General features: G+C 39.2%; 1 protein-coding gene across 2 annotated transcripts; it reads left to right on the top strand.

Moving 5' to 3' along the window:
* The first annotated feature begins 4,991 nt into the window (after positions 1–4,991).
* Positions 4,992–20,058, top strand: tead3a (TEA domain family member 3 a). 2 transcript variants are annotated; one of them, XM_063886944.1, is made up of 13 exons: positions 4,992–5,187; positions 9,156–9,395; positions 14,170–14,234; positions 14,388–14,450; positions 15,702–15,713; positions 16,110–16,220; positions 16,332–16,375; positions 16,477–16,538; positions 16,625–16,758; positions 16,859–17,029; positions 17,712–17,852; positions 17,948–18,100; positions 18,212–20,058. In XM_063886944.1, exons 2-13 carry the CDS (start codon positions 9,389–9,391, stop codon positions 18,323–18,325), a joined length of 1,077 nt encoding a protein of 358 aa, XP_063743014.1. In that variant the 5' UTR covers positions 4,992–5,187; positions 9,156–9,388; the 3' UTR covers positions 18,326–20,058. The 2 variants fall into 2 exon arrangements, with proteins under 2 accessions (XP_063743014.1, XP_063743015.1); XM_063886945.1 differs by lacking the exon at positions 15,702–15,713.
* The last annotated feature ends 260 nt before the right edge of the window (positions 20,059–20,318 follow it).

Raw genomic sequence — 20,318 nt, 5'->3', positions numbered from 1 at the left:
CTCTGCTTTAACTCTGCATGAGTCTTTTCTCGAAGATAGGACAATGGACACACACACCCACACACATTCATACTGTACACGGGCGCACACACACATGTGGTGCGAACAATCCGGTTCTGCCTCTTCTGAGGCTCAGATTCAGCCAGCAGGTTGGACAGCCCCTCAACCTGACGTCACGTCTCTTTTGTTGTTTATGCATTTATTTCTCTCCTCAGCTGAACTCTCTGAACCCAAAGTCTCCCCCCCCTCCTCCCCTCCCGTCCCGTCGTGCACTTACCCCCTGCCAAAGAAGGCGGGCAAATACAGTATGGCTTTAACAAGGAATAAGAAAAAAGAGAGAGACAGACAGACAGACACAGAGAGGGGAGAGACAGGGAGAAGGAAAGAAAGGAGCTCAGATGTCTCTCTCACTTTTTCTTCTTCCTCCTTTTCTTCTTCGATTGCTCCCTGCGTCTCTTCCTGCTTGGCTTGTAAAAGTTTCAGCTGCATGGTGGGCCGGCCTCTTTTGGCAACCGTCCAACTCCTGTCCCTGTGCAAGAGAGAGAAGGAGGGGAGGACAAATATAGTCACACAGCTAGACAGTACCGTACAGTGGCGGCAGCAGACCATTTCTATTTAATTCAGAGAGAGAGGATTGTGAAATTCCTTCAGTATTTATAATAGACAACAGTGAAGCATTTCACAGCATATTACATGTAAAGGACAAGTTAATAATGACCCAGGACATCAAACAAGAGTTTCAAATGGCTGTGAATGTTAGTATGTCTTTAACTCAGTGTGACAGCTGAGTCTGATAAGAGTGTGTTTTGCTGCTCACACCCAGTTCATACAGGGATACACTCACACTCTCCCCTGGTATCAATAACAGCAGCTCAGTTACTTGTGTGTACACGATTTACACATGCACACAAAAACATTTGAAAGTGCAAATATTTGCATTATTTTAGAAGACAAAGCTAAGTAGGCCCTCAGTTTCATAACTACATACATTCACATATGAACACTTGGTGTAATGTTGAGATGGTTTACAGAAAAAGTAGACTCATCACTTTAAAAGGTTTTTCTCTAAAATAAATTTAAATGCTCTATTAATTAATCTGAATACATGAGAAATGAAGCATTCACTTTTCAGTTCATCACAAATGAAATACATAATATATCATGATTCATCCATCAACCTTAACATAATTTGAATCATGTTTCCGATGCTCCTCTAAATTGTACCTACTATTTTCATTACGTAAAATGTTTCCAATGATATTGTGCCATAATTCCTCTTGGCATCAGATAATATGCCCAGATGTTAAGCTTATGAGCTAAAATACTGTAAAACCATTGCTCAGGTATGTGTTGACATTTAGGTCGTAGTATATGCAGTTTCAGGGGAACATGGAGTTTAAGGTCTTGAATGAGAGGCCAAATATGATTTGTTTTCTAGGGTTGCTCAAGAATAGCCTAATTATCATTAATTCACAAATGATCCAAACGCTGGCAAGTAAATGCTCCTTGAGACACAAGTATTCGTGATTTTGGGCTGTTTAAATACAATTGAATTGGCTTGTTTTCTTGAAGAATTTTAAAGACTTGACCATCGACTGTAAATAAAAACCTATACTTCAAATGTTTAGAGCATGGTTCGGACACACCGAATAATTTTCAACCCACCAAAAAACGTCTCTCATTGATGTGGATGCTTTTTTTATTGTCTAAAAGATATTAGCAGTAGCTATAACTTTTAATAGTAATGTTAGCTAAAAGCTACTAGCAGTAAGGTTAGCTAAATGCTACTAGCAGTAAGGTTTGCTAAAAGCTACTAGCAGTAACTCACCAGATTTCTCCAAATGGTGTGAAGAAATGTATGACTTTTGAAAATGCATAACTTTACGAAAACAAATGAGAAAACAAATATTTCCACAGGGAGCTTAACTGCTACTTACCTGACTGACACACGTTGCTTGATACTGAACGGATATAAGAAGTCTCCACTTATCTGCGTAACGTAGTGAATATTATCTACACTTTTAAACCATATAGACCTATGACTCTTCTTCGTTTCAGAAAGTTAAATGGACAGAAAACAATAACTTATAGTAATTAAGTACGAGATCAAATGTGGCTGGGCCTAACTGAAAATGGATAGTAGTGGCACTAAAAGCCCGCCAGATCCTAAACTAGTCTACATATGTAAACTGTAAGTGCTATGACCTCGTTCAGTAACAGGAGTCACTTAGCTAGATAAAAGTAAACCGTTTCACAACGTAACATAAAATGTGCTCAGTGGCCCTGATCTTATGTATAAACAGTAATGGCTCTGATAAAAACTTCACTCTAAAGACGATGTGCCCCATCTAGTGGTAAACCTTTGTAAATGCATTTTGTAAACTGCAAAGGTTTTTTTTTAATTAAAATTAGGTGTGTAGAATCACTTGCCATTTCTCAACATAAATGAGGAAAAAAATAAACTAGTATTTCCATTCTATATATTCTATTTTCCTTTTAAAGTGACCCATTAAACAGAAAGGTGTTAGAAGAAAACAGTTGTCGAAGCAAAAGGTGAAAACACTGGAGACAGGCCAAGTAAACATGAGAGGAAAAGATAGAATAAAAACAGTAATTCATGTAAAATATCAGGAGATATTGGACTGGATATATATATTCTCTTTCCATTTTAAACATTTCCAGTTGTATTTGTATGTTTGTAGGGCTTTCTGACAATCCTGATTTATTCTTAAAGCAACGTTAAGTGATCAATTTGTCAAATATCAATAAAAAGTCAGGCAGAGATGATGACAAAATAACAGAAGTAGAACAGAATAATAAGATTGAAGAAGAGATTGAGCACTGGAAATACAGTTGAATGTCCTTTCCTTTGTTTCCAGACCAATCTAACCATTGGACACTGAAATTAAGGGTCTGCCCGAAGTGTTGGAGGATCAGACACATAGATTGAAATCCAGATATGTTCTACTTTTAAACAGCAATATAACAAAAAACAATGATGTTGACATCTTTGAAATCCATGCCAATCTGAAGATACAAATTAACCATTATTTTGGCCAGATTTCCAGTTGTAAACTACTTTTTTTTTCTTCTATCCCCTGGAGAAGCTGGGAAAGAAAATAGGCTACCCAAAATTACCTGATCTCCACTGATGCCGCAGACCTCAGAGTGAAATAGAGAGAAAACCTTGTACAGACAGGTTGATGTACAGACATGTTTGTACATGCCAAAAAGAAACTAGCGAAGTCCAAATGATGTTTGGCAATTTCTCATCTACTGTATATTTCACTCTGAGGCCTGTTTAAGGTAAAATCTATATTGTTTGTGTAATTTCCTTCATCCCTTAACTTTATATTAAAGTTCTGAATAGATCATCTTAAATTCATCAATTATTTGAAATGGCTCTTTGGGAGTAATTTCATGAACTCACAATACCAGTTCTACCAAAACAATAGACTGTTTAAAAATCTTGCTTAATGCCTATAATTGTAATCCACTTTTTGTATTGATCAGTAACTACTATTGCCTATAGGCCTCTAAAATATCGAAGAGTGTGGCCATACTGCCTCCCAGTGGCCATGTATTCACCTCAGATGTCAACATTTAATCTGCAGCATTAAACAGGAGCTTATTGTCAGCAGTCGAGGGGCATGTTGAGAATAAGAGTGTTTAAGTCTCTTTGTCAGTCTCATGACATTTCATTCAGAGGCCATTACATCTCCTTTTACAATAGATTCTCTGTTATGTGCATGCTGCCTAAGCAGGGCCTTTTCCTCTAATTACTCTACCTCGTAAATATGGGAGAGTAATACTGCAGGTGATGTAAATCATTAACAAGGGCTGACTCAAGACTATTTGGATCCGTTAGAAGCTTTGACAGCTCCCCACCTCCCCTGTGTCCCAATATGAGGTGTTTTGTTTCACAATATTGTGTGATATGTGACATTAAGGGGGACTTACAATCTTGTGAAGAGTAATTAGTACAGAATATATTTGAATAATACTGTGAAAATGTAGGTCAGAAGAGGCGAAGTGTGTCAGTCAGTCAGTTGCCAGGAATAAATGTGTTGTCCAGTCAGTCTCCTTTAACCCTTTATATCTACTAACTTGTTTATCTACTACGCAAGAGCACACTTTGAAATAATCAAGATCTGCAAGTTATATTTTGACATCTCTACAAGGCTGGGCTTCTAGATCAAGTAGCCTTATAAAGCAAGACCCACTCCAAGGCCATTTCAGTCTATGTATTTCATTTTTCACTAAACATCTGATAGGTTACAAAGGGGGTATCATTAATCAACTCTCTGAAAGGTGTGGCTCTGCATAGTGAATACTTTTAGTGTTAATACCTTAAGATCATTTTGCTGATAATACTTTACCACTTAAGTAACATTTTGAATTCCTTACCCTATACTTGAATTTGTAAATAAAGTGTTTTAATGGTCTACTTCTTCTTGAAATATAATTATAGGTTAAAATATTGAGCAGCAGCAAAATAATTAAATTAGCAACACCTTTACCAGGTGGGATGATCACATTAATGCATGCATAATAATAATTCAGTCAATTAATATATTGGATTCTAAAAAGGGACATAACGCACAAAAAGTATATTTTGATGCTAATGCTTTTGTACTTGTAGTCAAGTAAGATTTTGTATTCAGAATTTTGACTTGTAACAGAGTATTTTTACACTGTACTGTTGTACACTTTAACTTGGGTAAAACATCTGAGTACTTCTTCAGACTGTGTCTAAACAGTGAAAGCAAATAATCTGGGGTGAAACCACTAAAGGGACTACAACAGGAGCAGAAATCCTCGGGAACCCTAAAGACACAGTATTTTGCGTGTATTTTGTGAGAACAACAGAACAATAAAATCAGCACAGCCACCTATCCCTATTCCATTTTCTCCTCCGGCAGGAGTCCGGTGTCATGGGAGGAGTTTGCGTTGGGACCCACAAAACTTTTGCGTGTGCGCGTGTTTCGACGCCACGCCTCTGTGCGTTTTCCTCCGCGCGTTGATTTCATACCAAACTCATACTTGGCATTCCGCCTTTTTTCTGTCAAACACGATTATTTTTACCGAGGAAATACAGGCGAAACACAAAGAAAAGGCGCTTTTTCAACTCGTGTACACGGGCAGGAGTGTGTGGCTGTAACAGCAGGGCAGGAGAGCCTTTGTGAGGTGAGTGCGCTCTCAGATACTTCTTTGTTGTTTGCTGCAACTTTCATGCAGCTGCTTCGCTTCGTGTGTGCCTGAAGTTTTGGGATATTTTACATATTTCGCATTTTCCCGCTGCCGCTTTGCTGAATCAGAGCCTTTTTTTGTGATAAACAGGGAGTTCCTCTATTATCAACTTAGCTTCGTGTTGTAATAAAGCAGTGACTTTTTTCAGCGGTCTCTCGGACTTAGTTTGGAGTTTGTTGAGGTATTATTAGCCCGCAAGCTAACTAACTAGCATGCCAGATCGAGTGCGTTATCAGTGTTTAGGCTGTGATATACAGCGATATTAGAGAAATCTCCCTTGTTATAACACTTTAAAGCGTGTGTTCGGTGTTTTACCATATACTAGGCTGAGTTACATCTAACTTTTTTCATACTTTGGATCAAAGGCAGATCGTGCTAACTCACTGTTGGCTAAACGGCTTTCAACCATTGAGTGTGATTTCGTTTTTCCCTCTGCTAGCAGATTTACTTCATTGTGAAAGTTTCTTCAGCATGTAATACTGGTTTTACAGGTTCACACAAGTCGGATGAGAAAAAACACCTTTGTTAGTTTAGGTACACTCAAAGTAGTACTAGTCAGCTGAGGTGGCCACGTAAATCTGAACATACTGTGATGAGATCTAGCTCGGTTAATCATAATGTCAGTGCTCCCATTGGAACAGAAGGCATCCTGCAATGTGCATGTGTCTTCTCAGTGTTTGCTGAGCTCATAGCTGTATTTAGCTCAATGCTCTACTGGCTCCTCACTGCTCTAAACATCTGACCTTTTGGTCATTGGGTGCTCACGTTATAAAGCAACTGGCAGGGCCGCATAATGCACTTATGTCTTAACTTTGCATCACTGCCACTCTGATAAATGAAAAGTCAGTGGCTGTGGAGCCTCACGTTACTGTTATATTTCAATTATTATGCAAATTGCTCACCAGTGACTTTATACTCTTGACCCTACAGTAGCTGTCCACTTTATAAGATACAATATACTTTACATTGTATTGATGTTGAAGTTAGTAGTCTTTCACTGGATTAACATACTATATTTACTTTAAACAATGACTTATGTGATTTAATCAAAGTTAACTATTTTTTTGATGTTAGCTTTACCACCTCATTTTGGGGTTTACTTTTACCTTTTTGGTCTGACATAATTAAAACCCTATATGCAGAAGAGGTATACGTTTATGTATATAGCACCTTTTGTACACAAGGCAATTCAAAGTGATTTAACTTTGCTTTGGTATTAACTCTTCCTATGACCAAAACGATTTAAACTGAGCCATCATTTGTACTAGCGTGACAAAATATGGAAATCACAACACATCATTGTTATTACAACATTTAGAAGTGTATGTTGCATGAACAAATCAATAATTCTTTTTTTCAAATCAAAGCCATCCACAAAAAATAAAAACAATGTAATATAATATCTTACATAGTAGAGATAGCTTTAGTATAGAAAGGAACTTTGACTAGTTAAGTGGGCTGTTTCAATCTCGTATTGTTTAATCTGTAGGGCTTCAAGGTCCTAAACAGGTGAAAGTATAAAGGATTTTACCAGAAAAAACAGCAAAGATTGGAAAAAAACTAAAATAAATTAAAATTATTTATCAACTTGCTACCCCTAAGGATGTGAACCTCTGTTGTATTGTGAGAGCCAATTATAACCCACACAGTTTTCACTCAAAGTATTGCAAAACTCCTTAGAAGCCAGTCTATTATAATTTAGAAAAGTCATGAAGTATCAGTGTGATAAAACAATAATTTGTTTTTTTAGCTGTTAAAAAAAGGCCCATAAGGCACAGTAAAACTGTCACCCTCGATTATCACAATGTTGTTTCAGGCATTGCTCTTTCCTAACCATCTCACCAGGGCCTGTCTGATCGTTATGGCAACAGCACAGTCCCGTCAGCAGTGATTGAAACTGGGAAGGCCCTGTGCCCTAATGCGTCCAATAAGCCCACCACAGCAGGGGAAGCTCTTGCGACCACATCGATACTCTGTGGTTCTTTTGTGGCAGGGACCATGTTAGCCACGCTCTGGAAAACATTACACACTAGGCAGCATTCATATTGTATATGTGTACGTGTGTGTGAGGAGACTTGGAGCATCCTCAACAATAACAAAAGAATGTGTAATTTCCTCATGTGGCCTAAAGTTGCAGGCTTCTGGGAAGTTCAAATGACTTTCAAAGTAGTTTCTCTAGGACAGTTAGCTAAAGGAAAATGACTGTCTGGTCTGGCCATCACCAACTTCGGTAATCCTAATAGCTTGACCAACTTGGAGTGACTTCATTGACCTTGGCCAGTGTCTTTGTAAATTTACAGGCTCTTAATGTTTTGCCATTTTGCTTGTCGGGTCTTTAACCCTGAATGCCATGGCTATTAATACACCCTGTGCCAATGGAGGCTGTAAACAACCTCAAATGAATCTGATCTCCCTCCTGGTGAAGTGTCGAGACATTTGTAGTCCAAGATATCTGTCGCCATTCTCGGCAGCCATAAAGTTAATCCTGGTCCTGTCAATCCATCACATTGTGTTTGCCGTTATGTGGCAGTTGCAGGACAGCTTTAGAATTTATCAAGTCAGCTCAAAATAAGGCCCATTACATATAGAAATAAAAGTTTGATATATTATATTTGATTTGTATTGTACATGTACTAGGGTTGCAAGTAGGGATCATTTCAATTATCTTATTTAGTTGTTTTGTCTTTAAAATGCCTGAAAATAATAAAAAGAACTGCTGTTACAATTCGAAGAGACGATATAAGCAGATCTTCACATTTGCGAAACTAAAAACAGCACTTTTTTTTTTAGAATTCGGTCTAGGTCCTTTCGCTAATGGATGCATTGATTAATTGACATATCGTTTGAGCTCTAATTCCTCTCTCTTGTTTTGTCTGGTGGCACATTACATTCAATAATCTAAGAAAGTGGCTCTGACTGTCCAGGCTCTAATAACTAGCATTGATATTGTGTTTGTAGTTTTAAATCTAGAAATATTTTAGACCACATGAAAAGGCCAGTGCTCCATCCACTTCTCACTCCAAAACAACATATATTCTTTATGTTTGTTTCTTACTAAATCCCCTTTCTATTTCAAATAATGTGTTTGTGTGACGGATTTCAAGCCCGCTATTGTTGTCGGCAGCGGTGTGAGCTGGTTACTTCCAGATCTTTGGTGGGTTGAAGATACAGAATAATTATTTAGTTTATTATTGCACGTACACAGCCTATACACTTTAGGGTTTGCCTACATTACGTTAACGGATGATTTAAAGCTGCACTTTGTTTTCAAAACACCCAGCATACGGCTGCATTCATTTCTTTAAACCTTGCTGATTGCCATGCCTTTTTGTCTAAATACATCGTCTATCAAAACAAATATTACTCTCTGCTCGCACATTGTGGTATTATGGTGTAATGCTTTTTTAATGTGAAAGAAAACTGGATTCAGTACAAGAGCAGCAATAGTTAAGCATGATAGTGTGAGGCTACATTGAAACGAAGCAGCCTGACAGGGTAATGTTAGAACAAAATAACAGTGTAACTCAAATTCTTCGTGTTTATAATACTAGGACTAACTGACAGCTTAGGCCTAAGCCTCAGACTTTTAGCTCTACATCATGTATGTAGCCATCTGTCAGGTACATGTTTAGGACCTTTTTCACACGGTGCTTGTTTAAAAAGACTGAAAATAAAAACATTCAAACGTGATGCTGCCAGCCACCATTGTCATTTCAGGGATCAAAACAATATTTGCTGGCTAAATTAGAAGTTTACCGTTGTCTATCTATATGTACAAGGAGCCATTGTTTTATAAAAAATATTATTTCTGATAAGGAGTGAGACATCTTGCCAACATTCCTGTAAACTAGGCGATGAGATGATGGATGTGAGTTATCAGAAGTGTGATGTCCTGTTGGTTCTAGGTGTGTTGTGGCCACGAGCCGTCATCATTGCGTCGGAGTGGAGTTGCCGTGGCAGCCCTGACGGGGCTCAGGAGGATGGTGCCGATGGAGAAGTGGCAGACGGGCCGGACCGGGGATTGGACGGTGACCCCGAGGGAGTCTGGAGTCCAGACATCGAGCAGAGCTTTCATGAAGCTCTGGCCATCTACCCTCCCTGCGGCAGGAGGAAGATCATACTGTCAGATGAGGGGAAGATGTATGGTAAGGACCTGAACACTTAACATGGTTGTTTGTTATTATTTTAATTGTGTAAGACACACCTGCTATAGCCACTTACCAATAAACGTATTGTTTACACATATGTCCAGCAACCTGGGGAGTAGTGCTGCAGAACAATAAATGATTCAACTTCAGCCATCTACGCTGGAGGCATTATGTTTTCCTCTGTTCGTCCCATTCACATGAAGGCAATATCTCATGAACGCCCTAAGGGAATAGTTTTCAAATCTGGCACGCTGGTCCACTTGGACTTGACGGTGACCTGACTAGAATCTGGTGCTCAGAATTCACCATGACTTCACAAAACACATTTCTATGCTATAACTCCAAAATTCATCCACTGATTGTGACACCATTTCTCACCAGGTAGGATAAAAACATATCCATAAGGTCAGGAATCTACTTCACTGTGACATCATAATGTCTTGCAAAAACACACTTTTTCTGGCAATCATTTAATGGAATAACTCAGGAACAGAAGGGTGATTGTGGTCGGTAACTGAAATGTTGACACTAATCTTGGGAGCCCACCATGAAACTGTGGTGATTGATGGATAGAGATCCTCTGTCCTGCCGGGTGATGATGTGTGTGAAGCATACATGTCAATGAACTTAGCATCGAGTGAAACTACTTTTATTCATACATCCCAGTATCATAAATTAAAAATAAATCCTCAAGTGGCTCACAATTTGTTCAGCAAATTAATTAAAAATAGAAAGTTTATGTGTTAATGAAGTATAATAGCTTATGTTTTCCAACATACACTTAATTGGTATTTCTTTTACAGAATATTATGAATCTGACTTTATTCCTGAGTAAGCTAGGTGATCCACCGGAGATGGTCCTTGTAAAAACCTCAGTTTGTGTCCAGGTGATCTGCCTGGAGGTATTTTGGGACGGGGCTATTTATCTTGGAGGTCAGAGAGCAGCCAGCAATGACAGGCTCCTAGACTAGAGCAGGTTGACTTTTCAGGTCAGGTTAGGGCTAGCATATGAAGCAGTAAAACACACATTCCTGGACATTCATTTCTTCAAGTCTATTTTTTAAGGATCTGCTCAGGACACTGCCAGTGAGTGGAGCTTTGATGTATTTTGACCGTTCCTTCCTACCTTATTGAAGTCCTTGGCTGCCACCCAACATTCCTAACATTTTTCTTCTTTTTTTTTTGGCTGAGGGATGGCATTCCTGCCTGCAGCAGCCTGTGTCATGCGTTTGTGTATGTGTGAGTGTGTGTTGTGAGGGAAACTCGATATGTGCTCCCATGCGACAGAAAGGGAGAGTTTGTTTCAACGTTGCAGCATTTTCTCCTTTTGTGGAAGTGTGGGCTCGCTATGTTGACCACCCCCACTTCCTTCTGCATAAACAAGGATAGTCCCACTGGCTATACAAATTCACACGTTGGAGAGCTACCCTGACGCTGAAAAGAATCCCCACGGTCTCAGTTACCCTCTGCGCTCTCTCTGTTTTCATACTTTAGAGTCACTGCCTTTTAATACAATACTTTAAAAACCTTTGAATACATATTTTAGTTTTTAAATGTTGCTTAATTAGTTTTATTTTTAAATTATTATACCTATCGTTAACAAATATCAGTTATTTTAAAGGTTATCAAATTAAAGAAATACGAAAAATAAGATATAAAAAGGTAACAACTTTGCTTTACCATCATAATTGGTGATTTTTATCAGAATTTCTATCAGTGCTTTCCATCCGTATCAGACACTATAATCACATTTCCATTAGTGATACTTTAATACACCACAGGATTACAAACCAAAGCTGTGTTTGAATCCTTGAATAAAATTAATGTACTTAAATATTGTTTGATTTATGTAGATTTTTCAGAAGAATATCAGGTCATAAATAGGCAGTGTGATTTGTTTTACAAATGAAGTCCTTTTTAAACTTAAAGTCAACTGGTAATCTTTGCTAAATATTCATGGGTTAAAGTCGCTGAAATTACCTAAACAGGATAGATATGGATATCAGGCTAGAGCAGGTAAAACCACTTAGTGTTAATGTCACTTGACTTAGGTTTGCAGAATTTTTATAACGTTGTTAAAACCAGGGAATTGACTTTAAAAGTAGTAAGCCAAGTCCCAGATTCTACCTTGTCAAACTATCTATTTTACCCCAATACATGCAAATAAGTACCCCTACTGCTAAACCAGGCCAGTCATATTTGAGCTCCAGTCTTTGTCATATGATACTACTATTCACCCTTGGGACACCATAATTATGGGTGTAAGGAAAACAAATAAAAAGCCATTCTGAATTATTTATATTGGTTTAGCTATAATGTTATTCATCATGACTTATGATCTTGTGTGTGGTTTATTTTCATTGGCTTTCATCCTTAAGTTGTGTGAAAAGTGTAAATTGGACTCAAGTTATTCGATAAATACAGGCCCTCAGAAACAACGTCCTAAGGCTATCTTAATCAAACTGTTTTGGGATGTGGGGGAATTTTGTTGGGCCATTTACAGATGGGAATAACTCTGTTCGTTGCACACAAAGTCTGATGCAGATCGTCAAATACATATTTGGCAGGGCCTCTTCACACTCTGCTGAGAGATGGGCATACTGCACTGGCCCAAAGTGAAATATGCAGCTTGATATTTGCAAGACACCGTGCAGATCATATCATTTCCTTATATTTGAATTGTGTAACCCCATTGAAATAATGACCAAATAGATTTGAAAAAATGCACTTTTTGATGTCTTTTATACATAAATATGTATCCCCGGTGTGTAAGGAGACTCACAAAGTGTCAGAAAATTCAACCCTCTCTTTTCTTCCTTACCCACATCTCTAAAAACGGGGGTAGAAATGAGGTGATCCAGATTTGCTTCGGTTGTGACGCCACAACCGAAATGTGGGCTGGCTTTACATTGAACTCCTGGCAACGTCCTGCCCGCTTGACACGTCCCAACCTATCGTCCGCAATATACAGTTGCTAGCTGAATCCCCTCCGCAGCACTTCTGTGTGTCTGTGTATTCAGCAGGATGTCTGCAGGAGGGAATTAGAGTTGTTGTATATATTATATAATGTCACTGTTCTAGTGGTAAACACTGAAGAAAGAACATGTCAAGCTATGTGCTGTATCAGAAACAATGCGCAACGTGTATCAGTATCTCCCGGTAGAAAACTCTCTTCAGAGAGGAGAGAGAGCTGCATGATGTTCGAAAGGGGTGTGGCCAGCTTCAGCTCATCTCAAATGTAAAGCAACAGTCACAGAATCGGCACTTCAGGAACAGGGCTGAAGTAGAGGGGTATGACGCATGCTACAATGGGTGATCTGTTTGGTATTTTGAGCAAACCATTTCACATACATGTTTTGTATAGATATTGCCCTGCAGTATATTGTTCAAATATAGCATAATAGGAGACATTTAAAGCTCCTTATTAGATTACTAAGGCTAGATTATTGTTGAAGGAAGAAACAAAGAGATCTACATGAAGTTGGGATATTTTCGAAGGAAAATAGTTACTTGCAAAGGACAATCATCTATTAACACGTTTCTGATCTTCCAACAACCCTGCTGTGCTTGTGTCGAGGTGTAAATGACACACATTATAATAAAAGGCTCATGAGTTTACTGCTGTTGAAAAAGGGTCAGTCCTTATGTGGAGTAGTGTTAGGCTGCAGGAAGCTGCATGTGTCCTGTTTTGGGAATTGGAGCAGAATGCTCCGTCTGAGTCAGACCCTTCTGCTGATTTTGGGGAATTCTGTGTTCTGGTAACTCCACAGAGCTGACTCAGCCTGATGTGACCTAAGTCCTTCATCGCATCACTTCCCAGAAAGAAGGATGGTGATGTGGAGGGGTGCTTGCGTGAGAATAAATGGTTAAAGCTGTAGAATGATTTTCTAAGGCCTCATACTTTTTCCATTATCTTTGGCCTCTCTGCGTATGCGTAAAAGTGAGTTGCTTACGTCAGATAAGACTCAGTCCGATCACCAGGTGGGGGGTGGTAGTTGTGGGTGGCAGAGAAATAAGTCTTTAGTGACCCCATGTGAGAAGTCTTACAACTACACGGTGAACTCTCGTCTCTTATTCCTTCCTATCCAAACATCCATCTGCTTTGGAGCGCTGCCATCCAGCAAGCCCAATTTCACTCTAAATGATCACACATTGTATATCATATAGCCAGTGCGTGAGTGTGTTTGTGTAGGGGGATTGCCATAGCCTCACCATCTTAAACTTTAAGTGCAGTCTCATTAAACGTCCATATTCAGCTGGCGTCATTTCCAATGGAATGGAAAAGATTACCCATCTCTCTCGATCACCTTTTGCTTCATACCAAAGATTGCTCTGGAATTTTAAGTACAGCCTAAACCAGTTCCACCAGTTTAACACCATTGTCAGTGTGACTCTTAGGTTGAACATGAAGCTCTCATAGCCCGCTTTTACTTAAGTAGATTCATGTTTTAAAATACAAAACTTGATTATAAGAGCTGTGACCGACACCAAGCAATCGTTTATTTTGGTTGAAAGTTGTGGTATTTAAAGGACATTTAATGTAATTTAACCAGAACATCTTAGGATTTCAATTAAAGGATCACTGTAATGAACCCCTATTCAAAATATAATATGACTATATTGACTGTAGAGAAAATGTCTTAAAATACTTAATGATGAGGTATTTGCATCATACATATCACAAAATAATATGTTGTGTGTAACGAAGGCTTTATTATAGAAATGTTTAGTTTCTCCTTTATGATCTCAGCTATTGCTTTTTCCATTATAGGTCGGAATGAGCTGATTGCTCGCTATATCAAGCTACGAACAGGGAAGACGCGCACACGCAAACAGGTATGTGAAGAAGATGGTACATGTGTGTCATGATATAAATTGTTGTAATTTACTCATTCGCTTTTGATAAAAATTATTATTAAAGGACCCGTGGCTTTTTGAAATCAACCCGTGAATGTGTGTTTTTTCATGGGGGTCACCCTGGCTTCATAGGTGTCTAGTCACATTCAGGTTCTGGCACGTAAGAGGGTACGAGAATACCAGACCAGCATCAAGGTGGGTGCCCACTGACTCAACTCTCCCTTCCCTCTGTAGTCACATCCCCTCTTCTTTTCCTTTCCTTTTTCCTCCCATCCTCTGTCCTTCGTCCTGTCTTTCGTCAGGTCTCTAGTCACCTGCAAGTCTTGGCCAAGAGAAAGTCTCGTGAGATTCAGTCTAAGCTCAAGGTACACACGCTCACTGACTTTACCACGTTAGCTGCTTCGCTCTGCATGTGTCTCGAATCTAACGTTTAGATTAAATCAAAAACAACATCTTTGTTGGATCTTTAGCCACATCTCAAACTAAATGCTGCATTTATGAGAGGGCATAATTAAATAATAAAGCATGACATATCGATTAAGTGTTAACGTGATGCCTGGACTCTAGGGTCTAAGGCAGTCGCACTGATTCGTGGATGGAGATGAATAAATCCAGTTTACACATAGTTAGGTGCATGATTTGTAAAACAATCATGAGGGCAGCCATTTTTTTGCCATTAGCAGTGGGAACAGGACGTGGCATGCTCAGGCTTTGCAAACTCGTATTATTTTTAAACATTGCCCTCTGTAATTGAAGTCGTCTTGCGTTGCTCGGTATAAGGGTCAGATCTTTTGTCTGCATTAGTTTCTCATGGTATGTGGGAAATAGTTTTTATAGATGCATGGCAGTAATGATGATCTGTTGTCTTTGGAAAGTTTATTACATTAGATACAGTAGCTGGCTGGGTTGACCTAAGCATGTGAATGGCTGTTGTAGCAGTAATAAATGGCTCGCATACACACAGACACACAGGGAGCACTTAATTGGGCCCCTCGTCCATGTGCACATGACCAACTTCATTTTTCTCTTTAAAATCATTTCTGATCTCTGTCTCGATCTAAGAAACTTCCCTCAGTACTTTTATATCTTTTCTTTTGAAGCAGTTTTCTTCACTATTTATAAAGGTTGTGTGTGACATCTTTTTGCATTCTCTAATGCACATCTGGAGAACATGTTTAGATTTCCCCGCAGGTATACTTCCCGATATAAATGTTAGCTCCCAGTTTTAACACAGCATAGATCAACAGGATGTAACTTGTCATGTCAATGTTAGATAATATTTCTGGCTATGCTGTGTTTGAGTGTGTAGGTTAGGGGTGTAGTCATGATTTTAAGCGTTGTATGTGTTGAGGAAGGTGTTTTTCCTCATTCCTAATAGTGAATCTGTGACCTGCTGTTGTTTTTTATGTACTAAAGTTAATTAATAACGTGTCTTCTTTGCTATAGGCCATGAACTTGGTAAGTTTTGGATATATAACTACAATCTTTTGCTTCAGGCTTTGTGCTTTGTGGTTGGCATCACATAACTGCTAGCCCACAATGCAGTTTGACTCAGACTCAAAAATCCTGCTCATTACTCCTTTATGTTTTTAGTGGCTTTAGTTAAATACTGGTGACGGCTCCAGTTAGCTAGCCTGCTAGCTTGGTGCTCCTCCTGCTTTGGCATCCCACTGTATCTGCTTTGCACTCTGTCCTGTCTTCCCTCATAGTTACTGCTTCATGCTGAAATACTGTGTAACTTGTTGGCTGGCTTGCTGTCTGAACTGGCCTTGAAGGTTGGCTGCTTCTAAATTTGACCAGATTTTATAAGACGGAGCATTATCATTGTGTATTGCTTTTTTCTCTGTCATTCAGGACCAGGTATCCAAAGACAAGGCACTGCAGACTGTGGCCAACCTCTCGTCAGCTCAGATTGTGTCTGCTAGTGTAATGAAACCCCAGACTCAGTTCCCTCCACCAGTCAGAGTGAGACACACTCACACACACCCAAACAGACAAGCATCTGTTCTTTTCTACCTTGGGGTAAAGCTCTGAGTAATACTATCTGCTCCATTTCCCTTCTTTCCTTTTGTCTAGTTTTGGCCCGGCCCTATGCCAGGACAGGCTGGACATTCTCAGGAGTAAGTATCTCTGGCAGATTATTTGGTGTTGTTTGTTTAAAACTGGAAAATGTCTAATACTTAAGCTGGTACAGTTACACATCTTGTGTTCCTTTTCGCAGCATCAAGCCCTTTGCACAGCCACCATACACTACACTACCAGCCCCCGTCGCTGCACCTATCAGTAAGTCTGAACCCACAGATTTTTACTTTGTTCCAAGCAATAATGTTTGGTATGTTAATTGTTTTCCTGATATACATGTTTACCAGGCTATGAGCCCCTGCCTCCCCCGCGTCCCCCCGCCATAGCAGCTCCTGTATGGCAAGACAGAACCATTGCCTCAGCGAAACTACGGCTACTAGAGTACTCTGCTTTTATGGAGATCCAGAAAGAAAGGGAGATGGTACAGACATCCAGACCTTTTATAAAATACAACATAATACTTTTTTATGTCCTTTCCTATTTCCTATCCTATCTTATCACTTCTCCTTTCTTCCCTACAGTACAAACACCTTTTCGTGCTCATTGGACCGTCAAACCCGGGCTACAATGACCCCGTATTGGAGTCCATAGATGTGAGGCAGATTTACGACAAGTTCTCCGAGAAGAAAGGAGGCCTGAAGGAGCTGTACGAAAAAGGGCCGCACAACGCATTCTTCCTGGTCAAGTTCTGGGTCAGTACACAATACCAGTATTCACCCCTTTTTTTTACAGGCATGCTGCAGAAAAGTGGGTCAGGGTAAGTCAAATATGACCTCAACAAGTCAGGTAATTATTATGGCATTGTACAACGTTAAACACAGAATGCTTTCCAGTTTTTACATTAGATGCATTTGTGTATTTTAATTAGATAGTTAGTTAATTCGGTTTACAACCAGCTAGAGCAGAGGTTTTCACAGGAAATTACTTACTTTTTGGTAGTTATTAGGGAACATGAATTAACATAAAGGTGCCATGTGGAGTGTTCTTTACATTCAGTGTTAGTTATCAGGCTGCAGAAAAGAGTCGAAAGCTTCATTAAACATGGACTTTCCAATTCTACATCATTTTAATTTTGCACAGCTTTTTCTTTCGAGATGTCTACTCATTCTTTTTAAACTATACAATATGATGAAAGAGATTTTGAATAAAAAGTAATACTTTGGTACAGCCTTTGTTGCTTACTAAAAACATTGTATCCAGACAATGTTTTTTCAAACACACCGGAGCCCCCGGTTTGTTTTGTATCCAAACAATGTTTTTCCATCCCGACCCAGATGGTTGCATGAATACACACATCAGAGAGGGGTTTATCCATCTTTGTTATAAGCTTCCCTCTCTTGACACTCATTCTCCATCTTTCCCTGCTTGTTTCAGGCGGACCTGAGCAGTGACATCGAGGAGGGCTCCGGTGTGTTCTACGGGGTGAGCAGCCAGTACAGCGGAACAGAAAACATCACCATCAGTGTCTCAACAAAGGTCTGCTCCTTTGGCAAACAGGTGGTCGAGAAAGTGGAGGTAAGAAGCTTTTTTATAATGCCACATAAAGCATTTCATATGCAACCGTATTGAGATGTGGTTTAATTGTGTATGTGTGGATTTCTCTCACTCAGACAGAATATGCACACATGGAAGGAGGAAAGTATGTGTTCCGCATCCATCGCTCGCCCATGTGTGAATATATGATCAACTTCATCCACAAGCTCAAACACCTGCCGGAGAAATACATGATGAACAGCGTACTCGAGAACTTCACCATCCTGCAGGTGTGTGTGTGGGACCCTCATATAATTTCCTATATTATTATATGTTGACAGGTCTCTGTGTGTTTTTAATATAAAATCCTGACCGCTCTCTCTCTCTCTCTCTCCTGCTAGGTGGTGTCCAACAGAGAGACTCAGGAGACTCTGCTGTGCATCGCCTTTGTGTTTGAGGTGTCCACCAGTGAACACGGAGCACAGTACCACGTTTATCGACTAGTTAACGACTAGCAGCACATTGCGTGCGTGCAGAGACTCTCCACAGACTTTTTGATACATACAGCATAAACACTATTTCCAGCTCCAACACACAGAAACCCCACTCCTGTACTCTAAACACACTTGTTTTAACAGACCAACAGTCACACTCTAGTCACACCTCTTGTTTGTATGTGTATGCATTTCCATCACTGCAAACTAAGCACACCTTTTTTTTTAAAGCCCATGGCTTAAACACTAAAGTGAAGTTCTTTATTATAGATTTCTACAAAAACCCAGAGTAATGATCACTGAGTGTTGTGATGTAATCCATGAAATGATTCAGTCACATTTATGTCTCACCTGGAGAAACTTATTGAACACATCGCTCAATGTATCGAGGTGCATTACAGGTGTTAGTCTTTTTTATTTTTGTATTGTTATCCACTGACAAGCAAAGGAAAGAACTAAACTCATATGGGGTATTCTATTATCATATTCACTACAATGGCAATGTAGCTGTGGTGCATTAAAGATGTATATTCTCTTTTCCTTGCATATGTATTTACAGCATAGGTGTGACTGATGTGAGACCAGTTTGAATATCGATTGGCAATCAAATCATTTAATCAGTATTAATGTTACTATTTCACCATGACTTTTTCTTCTGCAGTTGAGTGTCTTGGTGAGGAATGAAAAGAGCCTTAATTGGGGTATCCTCCATCATTGCTTAGTGTGGAGAATCATTAATATACTCCACCTGGTTTAATCAAAACTCTATGGGAAATGCAGCAGAAAATATAAGTCTGCCCCTTCCCAGAATGCAATTCACTACATGTCTAGCGGTAAATGTCCTATTTATATTTGAAACACGTTGTAATGTGTAAAGAGAGCCATCCTTTTAAGTGTTTAAGTTAGGCTCACCTGTCTTTGGAATCAAAATAGTTCACAGCTAGTTTAATATTCACTTCACACTTTAGTGTCAGCAGCATTTTTGAATGAAAGAAATGACTGTTCATTAACAAAATACTGTTTTAACTCTTGACTGTGTGGGCTCGCTGCAGTATTTCTACCTCCACGTGAGTTGGGATAAGAATGTGCTTTGGTTCATAAAGCCTTAACCTGAGGAGCACTGATGTATAGGACGTGTACACTACACTTGTAATGGTACTGTTTATAAACCAAAACAAGGTGAATAGACTCGTTTTTGTAAAGATGAACTATCTTTTTTTGTATTTTACCAGCACGGCTAGAAGTGTTACTCTAAGCATCAGAAATGATGGGTTGTTTTGGTTGTATCTTTTTGGATGTGTGCAAAATGATGTATGGTACAGACCACACTACGGTCACCCACAGTGCACTGGGGTAGATTTTTGTCTGATAACACTAACAAATTATCCAGCTTTCATTGCTTTTTTTCCCTCTTTTGTTCAATGTAATATGTTTTGGTTTCTGGTACAAGTTGCTACCAGCGTTTTTTATATAGTAAGTGTTTTTTGACCCTATTACGCCCTTCCCAGGCAGGAGTATCTTTAACCATGTGAAAAGTGACAGCGATTTGTTTCGACCATGAAAGTAAAAGCCGACTGGTTCAGTTTTAAATAACCATATTCTCTTTCTGGTCAGCTAAAAATGTTTATTCTTTTACTTTTCCTATCACTGTAATCTGGTTGGCTGTGCCTCATCACTCCTTTGGTCAATTCTGCTCAGAGAATTAAATCTGTGCCTTCATGCTGTACCAATAAAATCACATGGTGTTTGCAAAATCGTGTAGCATTTAGAGTTTTTATACTTGGCTGCATGGGAAAGGAATTAATCCTTCATAACATCTTAATATCTTCTACATGTTAAACGTAAATTGATTGACGACGACAAGTAATAATGTCTGCTGTGTATTGTATTCCTGTATCTACAGCAATTTCAATTCTCTTTTTTTGTTACGTTATAGCCATTTGAACAGTTTTAACAACTATGAACCCCCCCTTGTGTTACACACTGAAAATGTCATGACAGAGGTTGCATTTCC

The sequence above is a fragment of the Eleginops maclovinus genome, chromosome 1 (genome assembly GCF_036324505.1).
Source record: "Eleginops maclovinus isolate JMC-PN-2008 ecotype Puerto Natales chromosome 1, JC_Emac_rtc_rv5, whole genome shotgun sequence".
NCBI classification, from domain to species: Eukaryota; Metazoa; Chordata; class Actinopteri; order Perciformes; family Eleginopidae; genus Eleginops; species Eleginops maclovinus.
This window is presented reverse-complemented; position numbering and strand designations above follow the sequence as displayed.

Bases quoted from the DNA above. Each gene is read 5' to 3' on its own strand.
- tead3a (XM_063886944.1), top strand. The intron at 16,376-16,476 runs GTAAGTATCTCT...TCCTTTTCGCAG, and splicing joins CAGGCTGGACATTCTCAGGA to CATCAAGCCCTTTGCACAGC. The intron at 17,853-17,947 runs GTAAGAAGCTTT...TCTCTCACTCAG, and splicing joins AGGTGGTCGAGAAAGTGGAG to ACAGAATATGCACACATGGA.